Source organism: Pantherophis guttatus, chromosome 1 (assembly GCF_059756535.1).
Source record: "Pantherophis guttatus breed Tessera chromosome 1, ASM5975653v1, whole genome shotgun sequence".
NCBI classification, from domain to species: Eukaryota; Metazoa; Chordata; class Lepidosauria; order Squamata; family Colubridae; genus Pantherophis; species Pantherophis guttatus.
In genome coordinates this window covers 170222773-170240496 of record NC_142063.1, presented here as the reverse complement: position 1 = coordinate 170240496, position 17724 = coordinate 170222773, and the positions used below count along the sequence as shown (strand labels likewise).

The window sequence follows — 17724 nt, the reverse complement described above, 5'->3', positions numbered from 1 at the left end:
GGGCCTGCAAAGTGATTCTGGGGGCTGGGGAGGGCAAAAACAGGACGCATGGGGGTTTTGGGAGGCTAAAAACAGGCCCGCTTTTCACAAAAATGGGACGCACAGAGGGTTTGGGAGGCCTGCAAAGTGCTTCTGGGAGCTAGGGAGGGCAAAAACGCCAGTTTTTGCAAAAAACAGGCCCGTTTTTTTGGCTCCCAACCCCCACCCCCACCCTACGTGTCATGTTTTTGCCCTCCCCAGTCCCCAGAAGCACTCTGCAGGCCTCCCAAATCCTCTGCAGGCCCTGTTTTTGCAAAAAACGGGACATGTAGGGCAGGGTTTCAGGAAGCCAAAAATGGCTGTATTCGGTGTATAAGATGCACCAACATTTCTACCTTCTTTTAGGGGAGAAAAAGTGTGTCTTATACTCCAAAAAGTATGGTAACAATAGCAACCAGGATTATATGGACTGCATCACTAAAAGATGCAGTCATATTTTATTACTGCTTTGCTTGATGATGGAAAGTCTGGTCCCAATTGCTGATGTAGGTCAAAGACTACATATGACACACAGATGAAATGGAATACAATCACAGTTATTAGTAATTGACATAGGGAAACATTTTTAAAAACTGAATGCATAAAATTAAATTTCTGAATTACATTCATATCTGGATGTGGTTTGGGTTCTTGGGGAAAGGAGCCAGTTACATTTTGTTTAAAAGGAGTTGGAGATGGCTGATAACAATTTTATTTCACAATCACATCAGAAGTCACACTTTGGGACATCACATAAGAGAACAAAATATTTTTCTAGTGCTATTACTTGGCAAAAAGTAGAAAACCTGTGACTCTCAAGTTCTCAAGATAAAAAGGCATCTGTATAATGTACTGCACTGAATTCAGACCCAATAAGGGAGACAAACTTCCATCCCCTCCTATAACTCCAACCAACTAACCTTTCTCCAAATAGGTTCTTGGTGCCCATGGTGGATCCTCTTCAGCATAAGGATCACTGTATTCCACCACAGCTGCTTCTTCTTCTTCATAATCCTCTGGAGGAGGGGGTGGTGGTGGAGATTCATCAAAAACAGCTTCGTCTACAGGGGGTGGAGGGGGAGGTGTGTCTGAAACTAAAAAAATAAAAAAACATTCAAGTTTCCTGACTTAGATGTTTATATAAATAGCAATGTAATAAATTTTACACATGAAACCCGAAGTGGAAATATAGAGATATCTTGTAAATAATATTACAGATTATGCTTCAAATTTTCCTTCATTCTTCAAAACTTTCATTGATAGATGAGCAAAGCCACAGATACACAAACTTGTGGATAATTACAGATAATGAGGGCTAGTTATATGCATAACATTTATATAGATTGTTTTGTAGCAAAGAATTTGCAAGACTCCTTTGCTTCCCTTCTTCTAATGTACATAATCTGTTTAATGGAGATAATCAAATAATTTTGGTATCCATCAGCTATTAAAATCCAACTTCTAGCTAGTATGGTGTCAAAGATGATATCATATACCTTTCAGCACTGTAGGGAAAGGAACGCCAGAATCTGGGGCTGGAGTTAAAAGAGGAATGATCTAGGATCTCTATGTAGCCACAAGTGAACTAAGACCAATCTCACCACCACCCCAATTTGGTTGACCCAGTGGTGAAATGTAAAATTTGTTACTACTGGTTCTGTGGGCGTGGCTTGGTGTGGGGTAATGTGACTGGGTGGGCATAGCCAACTTTTTTTAAAAAAAACTTTTAAAAGCATTTTTTTTACAACCTTTTCGGCCAAAGAGGTTGTAAAAAAAATGCTACTAAAAGGCTCTGACGATCCCAGCTGAGTTGCCTGATCGTCAGAGGCTTTTTTTTTCTTTTAAAAGCAAAACGCAAAACTGAAAGACCTTTACTTAAGTCACAGATCAATAAAAAGGCAAACTTACTGTTTTCCTGAACTCTGGCCACAAATCCCATTAATGGTAACTGAGGAGTTACCTGTAGGATGGAGGGAGGAGGTGGTGCAAGAGACACTGCAGTGAAGAAGTACAAATAGACTCCAATCAGAAATATAGTATAGAAATATGAAATAACTGGATAGACAATGTGGCATCTTACTAAATCCAATGGAGTGACTGGATAATTAAAAACTAGGTAATATTAATTGTGCAGAACTTTGAAAATGGATAACCAGATTTTTTAAGAAACAATTTTTTTTAGAATTCTGGGAAACATCTACAGTATCTACAGAATAATATTCCTGAAACAGCCCCATTTAAATCATACTTATTTTATTATAGCTAATAAAATGTCATACAACATTATTGTGGCAAATAGAAATATTGCTACACTATTAATGCTGCTAAGAGGAAATGTTTCTTCTTCCATATTTATCAATGTGATATAAATATGGACTGTTGATCCATTTCTGCTTAATCAAAATTAATTTAGGGCTGAGGATTTAACTGCATTTAAAGAGTGTGACTATGTGGCTAAATCCTGAATTGCATTTACTAAAATACTTATATTTTTATAAGTTTACAATCAATGTTATATTTTTATAAGTTTACAATCAATGTAAGCAACAACTTTAAATAATTTTTTTCTTCTGATTAGATAAATTGAATTGGGATTACATTACTATTATTATACATTATTGTATTGGGTAGTTTCCATGATATATCAACAATGGAATAACAAATGTCAATAATTTATCTTCCAACAGTTTATTTTACAAAGTATTCTACCAAATATATTGAATAGTAAGAAAATAAAAAATTTTGCAGAAGAAAAAGTGTCCAAACCTAAGCAATTTACTTCACATTTTTAAAAAGTACATGCAAGTTTTGGGGAAGGGGAAATATATGTATCTGAACATAACATGTATGTACTTGTGCATATATATCAATAGCACTTAAGACTTAATATACTGTTTCACAGTGCTTTACAGCCCTCTCTAAGCGTCAGCATATTGCCCCCAACAATCTGGGATCTCATTTTACTGACCTCGGAAGGATGGAAGGGAGTCTCAACCGTGAGGATCAAACCGCTGGCTGTCAGCAGAATTAGCCTGCAATACTGCATTCCAGCCACTGCAGCACCACAGCTGTAATGTACGGTACCTTTCTATTCGTTCTATGCCTCTATAGGCATTATATAGGAATTATGATAATGCCATTATGTACTGTGTCAAAAGACACTTAAAGCGAGTGAACTAGGTGTTCTTGGATTTGATTCTTCCATTACCAATTCCTTAGTATAAACAAACATACTAAAAAAATTAAAGCCAGGACTTAGTTATGTGCTATGATATATAGAAGGTTCTTGCTAAACATATCCAGCTACTTCTGGTTAGTATTCTTCTCTTCTATAATGGATCAGAACTGGGAATTCTACAAGGGCCTATCTTACCTGGATTCTGGCTATAAAATGGTCCTCCGTTGACCTGGTTTTGAAGGCTGTTCTGTGAAGTGATGGATGGAGGGCGCCTATATGGCAAAGAACCCCCTATTGTTGGAGGTGTGTGCCGAGTAGCAGGTCTGTTCATGCTGTAGAACTGAACAGGATGACCTATTTTGACAGGTTAGAAAAAATATAAAACCTTGAGCAATGCATTTTTAGATGAAGTAATTCAATTTAGGCATGCAATTCAAATTAAGTGGTTAAAAACACATATGTTTCCGTCAAGTTCTCTAATGGAAAAAAATCCTATGTAGATGAGAGTATATTAAACAAATTTAAGAAGAAAACATTCTTAGAGTTGATTCTGACTCTGAAAAAACGTGGCCAAATATAGAAGTAGATAAATTGATGGATAATCTGGAAGTCAGCATTTCAATACATACATAACATGCAAGTTAATTATTTAATAACCGGCATATATGAATGAGTTAATATGAACTAAATATCTACATCCTCTACTCTTTCAGCCACAGTGCTTCCCAGTGAAAGTGTAAAGAGCCAGAATGCAGAAGAATCTCATGTCAGATATTGCATTGTGAAGCAGTTGGGTATTACTCAAGTACCATATGAATGGGTTTCGCTAATTACAGAATGTTGAATTTCTCATGCCTGGACTTTCCAGAGTTGTTTCTGCATGCACAGCTCTTTCGCAGAAGTACAGGACAGTCTGCTGCCACCTTGCTTTGCCCAAATGTTTTTTTGAATAATTTCCACAATCTTATTATTGACTAGCTTAAGGTCAACATTTCAAAGTCAGGACCAAGGTAAAATCAAGGGCAATGGATTGGAACTGGTAATCTCAGGATCACTGGTGGCTCCTGGGAATCATAAATATTCTCCTGATTGATTGCCAAAAATATTTTTTAAAAATAGCAAAATATTGCCAACTGTAAAACTATCAGTGTTCATTCAGCATTACCATCTCAAATCTTGTGAGATATTTGATCTTAATCATTTTCAGCTTTCTTAATATAAATATGTGATCATAATTAATGAGCAGTTGTTAGCAGTCAACAGAACAAATAGAAAGTACTGTAATGCAGAATGACAGCCAGTTTGGTACAGTGCACTGGGCTAAAAACCAGGAAACCCTGTATTCTAGTCCTGCATTAGCACAATGTCAGCTGGGTATTCTTGGGCTGATCACTCTAGGAAGGAGGCAATGGCAAATCACTTCTGAAATGTTGCCAAGAAAACGTCAGGGATTTGTCCAGGCAGTCTCTGATAATTAGATACGATTGAATGGAAGAAAAAAAAAAATCCAAAGTTCTATGTGCAAATATAATAAGAGTTTCTAAGAGCTGTAATTTAAAACATATGAATTTCACATAGCCTAATTGTGCTTTATTACATATGGAAGGTTTATTTCACTGCAAAACTATGTACTTCTTATATAGGAATAAAATAAGCCAAGCTGATACCAGAAGCTGTATTATATGAAGTTAAGAAATAAAACTATATATAAATTTAATAATATGAACTAGAGCATATCCCAGAGTTTGCTATTCACAGAATTAATCTGGCAAAATGCATCTTGGCTGATTGTAGCTTCCATCTTTTGATATTTTTTTAAATTGTTTTTATTCAACATTTACATCTTTTAAATCTTAGTTATACTTTTACAGCTTTCCAATACCAGCATTTTTAGTAATATCCTATTTATCTTTCAGCCAACTATATACATACACATTTTTTGTTACATACTTATTCATATAATCAATACATTTTTATACATATCTACTACACATTAAATATAACATTTCATTATAATATCTTCTCTTTTGAGCTTCCATCTTTCTAATTTTGTCCAGAACATCAGAAAAATAAAAGCCACTAGCTCCAAAATGAATCATCTTCATTCTGATATGGTTCTAGGGGAAAAGGCATTTTTCCTCACTCAAGAAGGAAAAAGAGAAATAATGGATATATCCATCTATCTAAAAGCTCAAAACATCTGGTCAGTTTTAGGCAAGAATTGCACTTTTCAGTTGTCAGCAATCAGCAGCAGAAACTCACCTGAAGAGGGATTGGAAGAGGCAGCAGGGGGAGTTGGAGAAGTGAAGCCATCAGCAAGGGGCTGACCCCCTGCAGCAGCAGCAACATCTGGGGTAGCAGAGGATGGGGCAGTAGCAGGAGTGAGAGGGGCGGAAGCAGAGGCAGAAGTAGCAGGAAGAGGAGAAGTGCCAGCAGAACTGGCAGGGGCTATGTTGAAAGAGGAGGAAGAGGCAGCATTAAGGAATAGTTCAGGTTAGCAAGGAGGAGAAAAGCTTTTTGAATCATTGCTGTTAAGATTTCGTCAATTCTTTAAAAATTAGCAAAAAGAAAAAAAAAGAAAGAAAAAAAAATGGACAGAGCAGGAATGTTTACACTGAGGAGTTTCCCATTACATATACAGCTAAACACCAAACTAAAAAAAACAAAAAAACAAAAGGAACAGGAATGCATTCTATACAAAAAAACCTCATAAACCTAAATCATGTCTTGTTTTAGCTGTTGATATAGAACAAGAGTGCCATGTGGTTCTTTGCCACACAGTGTGATTCTTTGCCTCAGAGAAGGCAGGACCAAAATTTGTGTGGGGAGGGCAGATTTGGGGGGAGGGTTTGATGTGGTTTTACATGTTGGTGTTTTGGGGGGGGGCAAATTGGACCTACTGCTTATGGTCCCAGGCCAATTTTTTCTATTAACTATTTGACTCCTAATCAAATTCAACAAAAGCCCAACCCAAAACGCAAAATAAAATTTTTAAAGCAAGAATTTGACCCCACCGATTCTAATAACTTCCCTCTTTGAAGGGAAGGAGGAGGAAAAACAGGGGAACCATGTTGTTTGGAATTCAACTTCCAGAGGTGGCACCTGACTTTTTTTCTACGTAACAAAGTAACATGATACGTGTATGTTTCTCCTCATAAGTTCATATTGCATCTATTTGTGTGTGTCTCAGGATCCAATCAGAGTGGATGCATGTGCATTGCCTGGGTGTGCATGAAAAAGGTCTATTTAGAATGACTACATATATGTTGCCTGATTTTGTATATGTGTCAGGCAGCCTATTATACAATATGTGGGTGGGTAGATGGGTGGACAGACAGACAGACAGATGCATCTCTATACATGTCTTTCTGCTCTCACTTCATGTTGCATCTATGTTTACATGTACAAGGTTGACTCAGCCTTCCATCCTTCCGAGGTCGGTAAAATGAGGACCCAGATTGTTGGGGGCAACATGCTGACTCTGTAAAACCGCTTAGAGAGGCCTGTAAAGCACTATGAAGCAATATATAAGTCTAAGTGCTATTGCAATTACTACTGAACAGCAATAGGTAGGCTGCAGGACAGGAATCTTACAACAGAGCAGTCAGCAGCATTCTAAGCTACTGCCCAACTGTGGGAGACACACAAGGGGTGGTGATGTTCTAGAATGTATTTCACGGCAACCTCCAATCAAATCCAGTCCATTTTTGTACGTAATTGTACTTCCACTAATTTTTCTCCCCATACCAATTTTGCTGCTGTTCTATCCTACTGATGGACAGACCCTCAGACAGAGTTACAAACACATTTACATTTTTTCAATGTTCTGTTTGATTGGAATGAAATAAGAAAAGACTGCAATTTTCTTTTTATCAGGTGAAGGAGTTATGATGAGAAACCCAATCTTACTGTCAAGGTGCATGTCACCAACAAAGAGAATAGCTTCTGATTATTTGGGGTTGAAGAATGGATAATTTTTCTTTTTACTGCCATCTCCCCACCCATTAAAATAACACAAAATTAAGGAAAGGCCTATTTCATTTACTTAATAAAATTAGATTTACTATAAAAGAAAGTATTACAAATGCTATGCATTGTTTTATATTTCAATAAAAATATTTATTTTACTCCATACATGGAGATAATCTCTGTCCTTTGAACATGTAGAATAATATAACTCATTACTTCTCATTTTTTTCTTTGCAAATATTTTGTTGCTTATCAGTCAGGTTTTTTTTTAAAAAAACCAAACAAACAAAATTTAAGACCACTGCATTAAAAGGTGTTATCATATTCTGAATTTTAAAATGCAATTAGCTATGCATTTGATTCTGGTAGCTGTTGTGCAACTGATAGGCTGGCTTCAACAATTCAAACAAGAGATTTCTAACTATGGCAATAACTTGTTAGAATCAGCCTTCACCTTCATTACTTTGCATGATATATGTGGATATGAATGAAATGTTTCAATGTGACTACTAAATTTTTATAAGTATAAATTAATGTTGTGTTTAAACATTAAAACTTAGGACTTGATTATCTGTAGACCTGCTGCTGCTGCTATTATTATTGCTGTTATTATTCATAAGGTCATTTCAGCATGAGCAATTCAAAGCACTACATGAAAACATTTAAAAGTACATCATAAAACATTAAACAGATTAAAATAAATTAACAGATTAAAATAACCATTGAATAGGGAAATACCATAACAATTAAAAAGCACACAATACATGTATGTATGTATGTATGTGTGTATGTATGTATGTAAATACATGTGTATGTATTGTGTGTATTTTAACTGTTATGGTATTTCCCCGATTCAATGTATTTACATATATGTAAATACATATAAGATCACAAATCACCCTGGCCCAGGGCCTGTTGGGAGAACCAGGATTTTTAAGTTTTCCTCAGTGACAGAAAGAGCAGGGCCATAAAGACCTCAGGGAGAAATTCATTAAAATACAAGTTTTGGAAATGCTAATACAAGTCAGCCATCTCACAGCCCAACAGTTATATTAATGATAATCTGAAGTAGACTGATAATTGATGAGGTGATTCAAAAAGATGAAGTGATAATCAATTGTATAAAATGCCTTTCCCATCTTGCTAAAAATGTTAAATGTAAGTTGAACAGAGTTAGAAAAAGAATATAAATTCCAATCAAATAGTGCCAGATGAAATGTACAGTATCCTTAGGTATGAGTGAGAAAGTTTCCAATTCTCCTCATCCTCTGGAACCAAGCAAAATAGATAGTTCTGATCTGGATGGAATAATTTGACAGTATTCAAATTAATACTATGCTCACTGTATAATAGAGAATGATATGCCAATAACTAGCCTGTACAATCTATATTTATAGTTATATAGATTCTAGCCTTATTGCTATTTTATTATATAAACCTTACAATATAGAACAGGGGTATCAAACTTAAGGCCCGTGGGCCGGGTGCTTAAATCTGCTCATGGGGCCGGCCTGGAAATATCAAAGGACTGGCCCGGGGTGCCTCTGCCAGCCAAAACAGACTGCGAAGGGTACGTGTGGTTCCCCCTCTAACAGGAGGCCTTATGTGGCCCATTTTCGGCCACCATGACCTCTTGCAGCACTGTGCCAGCCAAAAACATTTTTGGCCGGTAGAGTGCTACAGGAGGACTGGATTACAATTATGTGGCCTCAAGTAAGTGCCTGATCTGGATAGAAAACAAGCAATATCCTATATTAATACTACACTTTAATGCCAGATTTTACATACTGTAGGTCCATTTAATCTACAATCAACAATCTATAATTGACAGCCATTTCTATTTACTATCCTGGAAATTTACCTCTGCTGTTAGAACTTATATTATCATGTTACTTATGCTATCATATTTTTATTATTAGTTGAATAGTATACATAGCTTTTATACTATTTATATATAGTATAAATAGCTTTTCTGCCTGGAAAAGCAATTTACTATTAAACAATGGGTTATAAATTTAGAAATAAAAAGTTTAATGGAGTATGAAGAATAAGTAATAAATGTTTGCCAGTAATATCTGGCAATATAAAGTAATATAAAGTTATTATTTTATTTTGGACATGTGATGCGACACCCAGAAAAATACAGCATCCTTCACTTAATCCTCCAGGGAAAGATTGAAGGCAAACGAGGCCCAGGCAGAAGAAGAACATCATGGCTTCAAAACCTAAGGGACTGGTTTGGACAAAACTCAGCAGCACTTTTTCATACGCCTGTTGACAAAATTAGGATTGCCAACATGATCGCCAACGTCCGATGACGGACATGGCACAAGAAGAAGAAGAAGTAATATCTGGTAGAAGAGATAGGGAAATGGTTATCGTAAAGAACTATGGAAAGAAATAAGAGAAGGGGGGGAAATGCATCTTGGGCCTGTGTCAAATGCCCACCCCAGCCACGCCCACTATGACCACACCCACCCATACCCCTGGTTCTCCGAGGTCAAACACAACCTCAATGAAATCAAATTTGACACCCCTGATATAGAGATTTTAGATTCATACATATTCACCTGTAGATTTCAATGTATAGATTGTATCTTATAGGTATTCTATTGTTTAAAAAAAAAATTCACAAACACCAAGTACCACAGCAATTAATTTTGGGATTCCTTTTGCATTATTTTATCCTGTATGCTAGTCACATATCACAATAGATAAACTTTCACAAGAGATAGTCACATATTCAGTAATGGTAAACTGCAGAAGGAGTGTAAAGCTTTTAATTAGCATGCAAACTATATAGCTTTTTGCTACAGAAAATCCTTCCCTTTTAAAAAATAAGTCAGCACGTTAAGTTTGTGTACTAGTAGAAATTTAGGTATGCAGTTCCATATTTAATCCCACAACTAGACCAAAACAAACACACAAAGACCAAAATAAACATAACAGAGAAATACTGTACTAACCAGATGATTAGATAGAAACAGATACAGAACAGAAACTCTCAAAGTTACCAAGATTGCTAAATAGTTAGAAATTTGATAGTGATTTCTTAGCTAAAAGGAAATGGCATAAGAATGAAGTAAGAAGAGCATTTACTAGGTTGGATCACCAAACTATACAGACGGTTCCCATTTCTGCAAGCAGACAAGACAAAATAGGGAAACTATTGAATCCTCCCTCTTAAACAGCAAGGATGGCAAAACACTGTAATGGAAAAAAGTGAAAAGGTTCTTATGGAATGGGCATAAAGATCTTTGCTGAGCATTTAGTGTGGGAAAGAATCTCCCAAAATGTTCTCCTTCCATATAGCACTGGAATTTTGCTTAGGTCATACTGAGTATCAGTGTTGAGGATGTTTTGCTTCAGCTTATAGCAGCTTCTCTCAGGGCTGCACAAAGTGAAACAGTGGGCTGGTGATGTTTCAGATTGTGAGAATGCCTCACTTCCACAACATTCTTCAGCTGCCATCCCCCCCCCCAAAAAAGTGCTATTTCAAGTAGCAAAGTTTCTCTGTGTACGAGTTTCCACAGAAATTGGGCCAGATTCATGAGATTCCATCCCAATAAGAAATTCATAGCAATGCTCTAAAAATTTAGATAGAAATGCCTCCATAGACTTCTATATACCTTATAACAAATCTGTAAGCTGTATAACATATTAGCCTTGAAAAAATTAGTTGTAGCAAAAGCATGTTTATTGTCATTGTGGTTGGCAAAATACAGAAACTGCATTTGAAAATATATGGCTCCGGTGGTGATATAACAAGACTTGTTTTTACTAAGAAAACAAAAGAAGGACATTTTGGAAGTGCACTAATGTGCTTTTATAAAATTGTAACAAAAGCTCACAAGATTAGACCAGGATTCTGCTGTATGGCTCCAACAACATGCTTAAAAGAAGATGACTCTACAATCTACAATTATGAGTCCCCAAACCTATACCAGACTCTTCTTATTCTCTTCTTTTCTAAGTAGAAAGAACTCACCCATAGGGCTGTTGTGGTGGGGAAATAGGAGAAAGGTGTGTTGGACATGTTCGTTGCCTTGAGTTATTTGTAAAAATAATAAAGTGGGATACAAATAAACACAAAGATAAATAAGCCATTTCCTCAAAGTTGGCCACATTGTTGTTCATTGTTACATCTGGTTAGACAAAAAGAAAATGCTGCAACCCCAAAACAGTTGCTCAGGGAACCCCAGTATCAATCTATTTTTGATCTTTACTTCCTGATCTTGAGTCATACCAATCCATAAGAGAACCTTATGGTCCAGGAGATTTCGATGAGGAATTTTTGAAATTCAAAGTGTTAACGGGTAATCCTCAACATATGACTGTTCACATAACAATGGTTTGAATTAATGACAGCCTCTCAAAAAGTCAGTTAAAACCTAAATTTGAACTTATGACCATCATCCCGTCCCTATAGTCACATGATCACAATTCAGGCACTTGGTAACCAGTTTGCATTTACAACTGTTTGCCGTGTCCCACAGTCACATGATTACTAGATATGACACTTTTCGCTATTTTCTAGCAAAAAATATCATTGATTAAACTGGATTCATACTTGCAAGCATGTGACTCGCTTATTGTCACCGTAAAAAATGGTCATAAAATTGATTGTGTATGATGACTTGATTTACAATTGCAATTTACAACAAAAATTCTCATCTCAATTGTGATCATAAGTCAAGGATTACCTATAAGCAGTATGTATTTTATAATACTAGCAAAATCTAGCTTTAACTATATCTGCTATTAGTCACATCATTATTATTGTTGTTGTTATTTAAATTTATTTTCTGCCCATTTCGCCACAAGGAGGCTCTGGGAGGCTTACAACATTAAGTCACATGGAATAGTGAAACAAAATAGCTAAGATTATAAATAAATCTTAACATTCCAAATTAATGTAAAATATTCACTTCCATTTAAACAGAACTAGAAAGATATGGTAAATTGTACACACTTCATTGCAATTCCAAACCACTGGCTAACTGAGCATGTAATCAAAAGAACAAAACAGGACTAGGAATAAAAGGGACATTACCTGGATACACACTGGGAGGGGATGGAGTAGGGACAGCAATAGGGACGCCGACACTTCCACTCCCACTGTTCTCTCGACTGCTGCTCCTACTGCTTGGATGGCTCCCTCCACTGCTTCCGCTGCTGCTAAAAGAAATCCAAACCACCAAAGTAACTATATTCCATTCCCTAACAGGTAAACCACAGCTACACAACATTTATAGAAGCTTGCTAAATTTGCCATTTCAGAGACCAAAACTGGGTATGTTTTTAAAATGCCTCAGCTAAAATTAGGAAACATCGTTCAGGATCAATAGTACAGATGAAATGATGAAAAACACCTTCAAGAGCATTTTCTGAAAGTCTTGGTAATATGGACCTTCAGTGGAAAGAAGCTGTTTCATTTAAAGTGCATAATGCTCTTTGAACTAAAAACATCTATGTATAAAATAGTTTTCTTTGTAAATGGCCATGAGAGCTCTCTAGTTTATGTTAACTTTTTTTTCCCCTTGTGTACTGCTGACCTGCTCTGCAGGTTGATTCCACACTGCAAAAACTATTTTACCAAGGCTATTTTCCTACTGTTACAATATACCTTCTAAGGGTCAATGGAAATAAATAATATTAGCCACATTTCAAGTCAACTGAACTACACATTTGTTTAAAATTCGCAGCACTTTCACAAGCATCAAAATTTCACCACTTCAGAATTTTGTACATAAACTTCACAGTTGCAGTATTCTTGTTAGCAGGTACCACATTTAGAAGCTGTGTATCACACCAGTTATAAAGAGAAAGTAGGCAGTAAAAATAAATACATCAAATATAATAGTATATCTGTTACACAATGCAGTAGTGTATTGTATATTGCTTCTGAACAAAACAAAAACCTGTTCCAAGACAAACAACTTCACACTACACAACACGTAGTATAAGCAGCATGGTGTCTCTCTATCTCCCAATGGATTTCCCAGGAAATCACATGAATTTATGAAGCTCTAAGTGGAGAGGTGGGGTGGAGTGGGGTGGGGTGGTTAAAAGCAGATTGCTATAAACCGAGTTTGTCTTAATTATTGTTAATATTTTGCGCAGGAGCAGAGTGAATACCTGTAAGTGCGATTCCTCTGATTCACAGAAGCTGTTCTAACAGGGCTCTGCTGCGAGGGAGCGATATTACGGGTAGGGCTAGGTACATAGTCATTTGGTACCACTGGAGGACGCACTGGCTCCAGTGTGCGATAGGGAGAGTGACGCCTACACAAGAAAAACATGTATGGAAGCAATTTCAGACAATGAAATACAAAAACCTTTTGGCCAAGGCAGTGCAGAATTCCTGCTAGATTGTTCTGCTCAAAAATGCACAGGGCTGGATCCAATGCACTGCAGGAGTAGCATATGTGTAGGATTTCCTTAGGCCCAGCTTTCCCAGCTGGCATCTCTGTAGATAATTCACAAAGAGATCCATGCATGCCTGCCATAAACTATCCCTCCCTCCCTTTTTCCTCAAGATTATTTATGTACTGGGGCAGAAAGGACAGATGGGATTAGGTTATAAGAGGCATGCACAGAGTTCCTATTCCCCTTGATGGTCTGTCATGCTACGTGTAACAGGCATCCCTATGCAGAAGAAAGGAAGAAAGAATAGGATTCTTTGGAGATAAAAAAAATCCCCACATTATGGTACAGGGTCATGAAATTTTCTATTCATCTACCATAGGATATCCAGGCTGGTCATTTTTTCCAAATACAGCAGAAAATAGTGTACAGCTATTCAAACTGCAAGCACTATCCCAAAGGCTTCCACAGAATGACTACGTAACACCTCTTGGTGATATTATGGATAAGTTTATGCTTGCCTTCAAAACCCAGACTGCAGCTTTTAAGTACCTTTATGCCAAGAGACAATTGTAAAAGCTAAAAGAAAGTTTTAGATTTCCCCTTTACATTCTCTCCCTCCACCTTCTGATGTAAATGCAATTATACTTACCCAATAGTTCCTTTCCCTGACATTGGCGGACTGGGTGGTTTCTGGGTGGGTGGTGTGGTACGAGGCAGACCACCCATTTTCATATTCTGCGTGCTAACCTGTGTAAGATGTAATGGGAAAAAAATAACCTCACAAACTTTTCAGACTTAAACAAGAGTCCTTAAAGACTTGATCTACTACATTAAAGAGACAAGGAAATGTGCAAATCAAAAAAAGGAAAAGAAAAAAACCAAACTAGTCATACATATGTGTGCTAACTCTACCCTCGTTAAAATTATTAGGTGCACTTAAATTATGGTTATATGTGGTGTGGCTTTGAGACAGAGTTTACATTTACATTCAGAATAGATCACTGGCAATGTAGCATGGCAAATCTGTCTCCATGAAAGTTGTTGAGTTTTCTAGGCTCAACTTAGGAGTTTTAGACAAATTTACCGTTGCAATAATGCAGTACCCTAGTTGTCTACTCCAATGAGATTGGAAGGTAACTGTATCTGAAACATTTTATTGGCTGTGCTTTAATTATACTATATGCATGTGAGTTTTTCAACTACATGTAATCAATTACATGCTCAAAAGCTGGTTTGGAGCTTGATTCTTGCTACACATACTCTTGGTAAGAAATACAAATTTACAACTGTATATTATATGAAAATCCAATATGATTTTATTGCCTCTGAGCGGTGTCTTTCAGGAACAATTTTCTTTTCATTATTGCCTTACATATAATTTTATCAGATATTCCAGGGAAAATCCTAAAGTGTATGAGGTCTCATTAATAAGTGTTATAACAAAATTGGAATGAGAAATATGAATCCAATTATCTTTTCAATCCAATTAATCATATATCACCATTTGTTAATGGGACGCAAAGGTTTGCTGGAGTCAACAGCAACAGGAAGTAGTGATAAATGCCAATCCAACAGCTTCCCTTGTCCTTTCCATATAAGGTCCTTTCATCATCATGATAAGAATTCTATTCAGTCCCTCTCCCTTTATATGGCTTGTGATGTAATTCTTCATAAGCCATTTCCCCAAGAATATTGAGATGGGGGATTCATTCCTGGCATGAAGAGCAGAAGAATTTGACCCAAAGAACAGATACTAAATTTAAATTTAGTTGCAATTATATAAATTTATTGAAGCCATACTTAATAAAACAGAAATAAGCTGGGTTATATCACTAATATCATACATTCAAAGGGCAATTAAAATTTCAAGTATGTAGCTTCCGAAAGGACTGTTCATTCTGAGTTTATAAGGTAAATAATCCAATATTGCCCCAAAGAAAAAAATATTTAAATAAACTTTGAAATGTTTTTCATAAGCGTTACATATTAAATATACTTGTAAATTTTAACCTTAAATTCACACTGATATTACTACACTTCCAGAAGCTTCTATAAATTGAATTATAGAAAACATATTATGACGTATTATGTAACAAAGGATAAATATGTTTATATTTAATATGTTGCTGGGATATTATTAATTTTTTTCTTAATTATTTTTACCATGAATATTTTAATGTATAATTGTATTGCATCAATTTGCAAATAAAATAAGTAGTATACAAGACTGTAAAAAATATTTTCCTTACTTAATAGTAAATACAAAAAAACCCAAGTTATAATTAATGCACTAATTACCTCAATTTTTCAGTTAATAATTTTACTGATCATATCAGTAAATCAAACTATATAAATGATGCTATAAATTCAAGGTATAAACAGTAAATGTCTCATGTTCAACAAAATGTTTTATGAAATAAGCAGGATTTTTATCAATCATAAATATGATAGATAAAATTGTGATTATTTCTCTGTAGATAAAAAAAAGCTCATTAAATGAAGGAATCACTGGAGGGTCAGTCAATTTAGGTTTAAGAATTGGGATTTGACATGGCGTTTATAAAGTTATTCAACTGTATTTCCTTACCATAAAAGCAACACTAATAATGCATTCACGGTGTCTGTAAGTTTATGGGACACCCTACAGTTTAAAGCTTCTGAATTTTATTTATTTGTTTGTTTGTTTGTTTAGTTTGTCAAACATGTAAAATTTATCTTTAAAAATATAGAAGGAAGGGGATACCTTTACAATAAATAAAGTCCATGAAGCGTGGCTTTCTGCAGCTACCATTATAATGGAATGTTATGAAACCTGGAGGTGATGGAAGCTAAATCTAATTCTTGGATGGCATCAAGTTAAACAAGATTGTCAATACTAATAATTAATTAGTAGTTAATATATGCAGAATACTTGGTAACTTTAGATTATCTATATACACTATCCAGGGAATCAGTGCCAAATATACAGAAATATTAATTCAAGATTACTGAATATATTCTAAGATTTTTCTTTAAAAAAATCTTCCAGCCAGTATAAACGCAGACAAGTTGCTTCACTATTCCTCACAACACAGCAATATAGGAGAGAAGTAATAGTGGTTGTGGTGACCTTAGTAAAGACCATGTGAGGCAGTTATGGCTGTGCCCATTGCTGAAATGCAAGCTTTTAGGGATTACTTCAGAAGAAAATAAGTCCTCCATATTCTTATTTTTGGTAGACTGCCTTTCAGATAATTGTTAGATATATTGTGATACGTTGACATTTAAGACTCTAAGATGTATTTGGCATAAGTGCAATTTCTTGTCATCAGTTATACTGTCTTTTTTTTCCACATTGTTAAATCACCAACTCCTCCAGGGGCAAGAATACAGTAATATCCTAAGGACAATCCCACTTTAGACTCACAAGAACTTTGTAAACTACATTTAAGTGAGTATGTGAGTGGCTGAAGATTATAGTTAGCACAGTACAGAACTGAACTCCAAATGCAAATACTGGTTAATTATATATAAAAGTCACTACATAAATAAGCCAAAATTGGCAGCACATGCTACTCGGTACCAAATCCCATTATGTTCAATTCAGCACAACTTTAGAGGCTCTACTGTCCTTTCATCTTTCATCTACATCTCTTATGTTAGCCACAACGGACGAATTACCAGCACTAGGTTGAATTTCATGAGGACTGTTCACATTATTAAACCAACAAAGGTTACTTATAAAGTATAATCAAAGGGCTCGGGATAATTAGGAGATTCATTTTGGTACTTATAATATTGTTATATCTATTCCTACTTTATATTCCCCCCCCCAAAAAAAGGGAAGAATTACTCAGTGCATGACTCCTTCTGCCCAATTGTCTAATTTGTAGGCAATTAGTTCTGTGCACTCAAGGAGTTGATTGTAAATGGACTTTAGGCACACACATTTTTTTTGTTCTATATTACTTAACTGTAAATATATTGGGCATGAGTGTATTTTAAAAGAAAAATACTGAGAACATTAAAAGTAACCTTAAATTCTAATTAATATAATGAAGACAACAAACATAGCAGAAAATATATAAACGTATATATTTCCAAAGGAACTACAATATATAGATCTGCAACACCAGCCTAACAGTAGGACTGATGTAGCAGTTCAAAAGTTTGCTTAATAATTGATAGTATAACTTCAAAACATATAAAAT

At 35.6% G+C, this 17724-nt stretch overlaps 1 protein-coding gene across 25 annotated transcripts in view; it reads right to left on the bottom strand.

Moving 5' to 3' along the window:
* Positions 1–17724, bottom strand: part of ABI2 (abl interactor 2) — a 74556-nt gene that overhangs the window by 7787 nt on the left and 49045 nt on the right. For 2 of the 25 annotated variants that reach the window (XM_034431185.3, XM_034431166.3), the window contains 8 exons: positions 14184–14281; positions 13304–13450; positions 12219–12343; positions 11154–11210; positions 5459–5644; positions 3392–3550; positions 1927–2013; positions 939–1112 (listed from right to left, as the gene is read on the bottom strand). In XM_034431185.3, the coding sequence (XP_034287076.1) occupies positions 939–1112; positions 1927–2013; positions 3392–3550; positions 5459–5644; positions 11154–11210; positions 12219–12343; positions 13304–13450; positions 14184–14281 (1033 nt within the window). The remainder of the gene's footprint in view (positions 1–938; positions 1113–1926; positions 2014–3391; positions 3551–5458; positions 5645–11153; positions 11211–12218; positions 12344–13303; positions 13451–14183; positions 14282–17724) is intronic. The other 23 variants (XM_087885209.1, XM_034431233.3, XM_034431209.3 and 20 more) reach the window with 13 other exon arrangements.